The sequence below is a fragment of the Octopus bimaculoides genome, chromosome 30 (assembly GCF_001194135.2).
Source record: "Octopus bimaculoides isolate UCB-OBI-ISO-001 chromosome 30, ASM119413v2, whole genome shotgun sequence".
NCBI classification, from domain to species: Eukaryota; Metazoa; Mollusca; class Cephalopoda; order Octopoda; family Octopodidae; genus Octopus; species Octopus bimaculoides.
The window spans coordinates 8,698,792-8,703,452 of record NC_069010.1 but is presented as its reverse complement, the minus strand read 5'-3'; the positions used below and the strand labels follow the sequence as shown (position 1 = coordinate 8,703,452).

At 39.0% G+C, this 4,661-nt stretch overlaps 1 protein-coding gene across 1 annotated transcript; it reads left to right on the top strand.

Moving 5' to 3' along the window:
* Positions 1-997: 997 nt before the first annotated feature.
* Positions 998-3,797, top strand: LOC106884448 (ATP-dependent (S)-NAD(P)H-hydrate dehydratase). The gene has a single exon (XM_014935836.2). It carries the CDS (start codon positions 1,709-1,711, stop codon positions 2,738-2,740), a length of 1,032 nt encoding a protein of 343 aa, XP_014791322.1. The 5' UTR covers positions 998-1,708; the 3' UTR covers positions 2,741-3,797.
* The last annotated feature ends 864 nt before the right edge of the window (positions 3,798-4,661 follow it).

The window sequence follows — 4,661 nt, the reverse complement described above, 5'->3', positions numbered from 1 at the left end:
ATATATATATATATATATATATATATATATATATATACATATATATTCACAAAAATTTTCTGAAAATTCCCAAAAATAAATAAAGTTACGTGGGGTTATAATGGGATGCTTAAACCAGAATTCTGTCCCTCTCACGTCACATCATTTTAATAGGATTCAGGGAAAATTTAGAAAGAGAAGATGTAAGTTTAAATTATGATTGGGACGACAAGAACAAACACCGGTCACATCTGATTTGTTTTGATCGTGAAATCAAACTTTCTACAGTTTCCCGCCGTTTCGTATTCGCTATGTAAATAGTCTTAATAAATAATTACTACTTCAATAAATTGTTACTATGTTTAATTTTATTCTTTATTAATTAGTGGTCGTTGATAACTACCTATCGTTTACTTGATATTGTTTCAGCCGTCGTTAATCAACAATTATTAATTTTAATAGCTATTAATCACTGATTAGTAATTACTGCTCGTTAATTATATACAAACACCGGACTATTTGTTCGATCTCCAGAAATCTGGAAATACTGTGCAATATACTGCATCCTCTGTTGTTTTTGACTTCGATTAATTTACATACAGTGCGTTTAAAATAGTTTTATTCTTTAAATGGATTGATAAAAATTAAACATTTACTTCTTTAGAATTATATTGTACTTGTATCTATAAAATCAAGTCATGTTCTTTACTTAAATTAAATCATGTTCTTTATTTCGTTTTAATTTTCATCATGTAAACGTTAAACTGAATGAATACACGGTAGACTATGACATATTTTATGAATTAATAAACATCAAACAGAACCTAGTTTAACAGTGTATTAATTTGAATCTGATAAATACAATTTAGTTCTTTACTTTTCACAGATTATTTTAAAATTTCAAGTATATATTTAAATTGTCTCCAGAAAACCGGAAAACCCAGAAATCCTTGTTAGTTCCGGTGCCAGATAATTAGTCTGGAACTGTCATAGAAATCAATAATAATTGGTCATTTATTAATTATTATTATTATTATTATTTTAAAGTGTGTGGAGTTTTCTAACGGCAATAGTGGGATCGCGATGTTAATAAACATCTCTTAAATAAGATATAGTTTCGAATTCCGACAACTTCAGTTCGTAATTCGGCCTTAGAGTCTCTGCTTCACTCGTTGTTGTCGACTCGTTGTTGCTTTTAGAATTGTTTAGTCCCAGAAGAACACTAAAGGAACGGATCTATGTTCAGAGGAGTTCCAACCGTGACCATCCTGTCGTTTTTGTGTAAAACAGACTTTAGTGACTTTTGTTTTAAAGACAGCAAGTCGTTACAGTGTGACGAAGGAAAGGAAGTTGGCTGTTGTTTCTAGCAAATTAATCACATATTTGTGGCTGTTGTTTCTAGCAAATTAATCACATATTTGTGACTGTCGCAACTGTTGTGCCATTTATTATTGTTCATCCTGTCAATAGATCGAATACACCCACCATCACAACTATACTTTTACGACCAACCTCAATCATCATTATTAAATACGACATCGCAGTTAACCGCCAAACTTGCCATACAACCACTAACACCACCACCGCCAAAACTAACAAGACCACTATAACTATTGTTACTACCATCATCATCACTGAATACAACCACGACACCACCGCCAAAACTACTTTTACAGCCACCTCTGTCAATACTACAACTACCTAATCACCACTAAGACTCACTGCTACAATGTTTTCGTCGCTGAACTTGTGGTCGGTGCTTGGCCGACGGCCATACCAGACTCTCCCGCCTGTCTATCGGGAGCTGGACGTACCTTCCATAAACAATAACCACTACGAAAAAGAACTAATATCCATGGTGAAATTCATCGTGCCCACCTTGTCGTACGGGCTCCACAAGGGCCAGTGCGGCCGCATTGCTGTGGTTGGGGGCTGCCAGGAATACACAGGGGCACCCTACTTTGCGGCCATATCGGCGCTTAAGGTCGGTGCCGACCTCTCTCACGTCTTTTGCACGGCCGATTCTGCCCCGGTCATCAAGTCCTATAGTCCGGAGCTGATCGTGCACCCGCTTCTGGACAAGTCCTCTGCGATCGAGGAGATCGGTCTGTGGTTGCCGAAAATGCATTCGGTGGTCGTCGGGCCGGGTCTCGGCCGTCACGGTCCCTTGCTGAGTACCGTTAAGGACGTGCTGGCGAAAACCATATCTTTGAAGATACCGCTGGTTATAGATGCCGATGGAGTTTACCTTCTTTCTCAAGACCCCGACGTGATTCGAAACTACACCGCAGCCATCCTCACGCCGAACGTGGTCGAATTCAGCGGTTTATATCAGAAGGTGATGGGACGAAAACCTGAAGTAGATCATCCGGTGAATAACGTAAAATCCCTCGCCGAAGAACTCGGAAATGTAACGATCGTGTTGAAAGGAGCTTACGATATCGTCTCGGACGGTAAGGAAGTGTTGATATGCAACACGGAGGGCAGTCCCAGGCGATGTGGGGGACAGGGCGACTTGCTTTCTGGAAGTATGGGCACTTTCAACCACTGGAGTCACCTGAAAACTACCAGCGTTAACGAAACCACCTGTAACCATAACAAACTGCTTGCTACCTACGGACCGACCCTGTGTGCGGCTTACGCTGCTTGTGCCCTCACCCGTGAATGTAGTCAACAGGCGTTTAAGAAACACAACAGGTCTATGACCACCTCGGATCTGATTGCAGAAGTTTGTAACGTTTTCCATAAACTCTATGAATAAGTGAATGACAAACGAGCGGAGGAACACGCATAAAAAACTGTGAACACTTCGGATAATATTTTGCAGAAGTTTGTAATGTTTTCCATAAACTTTGTGAATGAATGACAGAATAGACGAATGATAGAATGACAGAATAGACGAATGAACTGGCAGTTAAAAGATACAATGGACTGTGAATAATAGATCGGATATGGTTGTAGTTCTACGAACTTTTCGAAAATGAGGATGAAAGAATGAAAGAAAGAATAAGTGAATGAGTATGGCATGGAATGGATGAACAAAGGTTGAGGTGTTTAAAATATACAGCAGGGGTAGAGATGGACTATATGTAATCTGAACCTTTCCCCCCCTTATTTATTAATTTTTTTTACGGAATCCCACGTTTTAGGCTATGGAGATTCCGATTCTGAAAAAATATTCTTTGAAAAATTTCAATCCCCCCCCCCACCAAGCAGGCTATTTACATGCTAGAAATAACAGCCAAATCTCACAAAACTAGTGTTAAGGTTAGGGTCAGGGTTAGGGTTAGGGTTAGGGTCAGGGTTAGGGTTAGGGTTAGGGTTTGAGTTAGGGTTAGGTTTACCCTGTGGATCTATATAAAAACCGGGGGGTGGGGATCGAAATTTTGAAATTGAGATTTTTGAAATTTTTTTTTCAGAATCGGAATCTCCATAGCCTAAAACGTGGGATTCCGTAAAAAAAAGAAAATAAAACAATGGGGGGAAAGGTTCAGATTACATATAGTCCATCTGGACCACAGCAGGATTGTGAATATCCTGGATGTGACTGCTGAAATTCTTCTGTTACACACACTTTATGAATGAAAGAATGAGCGAATAAATATGTCACAGAATGAATGAACGAATGTGCGTGTGGTGGATTGAATGATCGAATGAGAGAATGAATGTGTGAGCATGAGAAAAAAAAAACCTCTCTCAACAAGAGCTGACGAACGAAAAAGCGAGTAATTGAAGAAATTAAAATATAAATTAACAAACAAATGCCCTAGTAATTGAATGAGCGATGAGAATAAAGGAACAATGGAATGACGGAATTACATTTTTGTTCGTTGTACTGTTTTCATGTGATAAAATTGACAATGTACCGTATTTGACAGCATAAAAGTTGCACGGGTGGATTAGAGGCACCCCAATGTCAGCAAGCACTTGTTCAGGTAAAAGTTTTGGTAATTTTTCAGAGTAACACTCGCACGATTTTTTGCGTGGAATCAAGTACCCTGACCTCCTAATATGCTGCAAATAAGGGATTTGCTAAGTTGGTAAAAAAAAAAGGGGTGGGGTGAATAACATTGTCTCTTCATACTGACACCCTTGGAGACCAATACCGAAGGATCGGCCGGAGAAAATCCAACTTATGCATGTGAGCTATTTTGAAATTCCGCAAAAGGGAATTCATGGAATGCGACATGCATGCTTAGAAGCCCTTTTGAAAAATGCCTAAGGACCGGATTCAAAGGGGGAAGCTAGTGCATGAGTACACCATAGTGTTAACAGGAAATTTACGAGGGCAACCTTTACATAGAAAGTATCGTGAAACGGACTTTTATGGTGGCTGTTACACACGAACTACGATGTGGGGACGAGCACCTGCTATGGACATTTAAGGTGATTGCTATACACACGCGATGCAGAACGAATAACGCGATATTCCCCCTGCTTTTTGAATGCATTGCTGACAACTTGATAGAAAGAATAGAGAAGAATAAAAACAAGAAGGAGCTACCGCTGTTGTGTAAACATCATTACGAAAGATATATCTCAGTAAAAAAGACTAAAGCAGAAAGAAATGTACTTTATAAAGAAACACGACAACTACTGCGACAGGTGTCGAGAGAGAGAGAGAGAGAGACGTAGATAGATAGATTGATGGATAGATAGATAGATAGATAGATAGATAGATA

Bases quoted from the DNA above. Each gene is read 5' to 3' on its own strand.
- LOC106884448 (XM_014935836.2), top strand. From the start codon at position 1,709: ATGTTTTCGTCGCTGAACTTGTGGTCGGTGCTTGGCCGACGGCCATAC.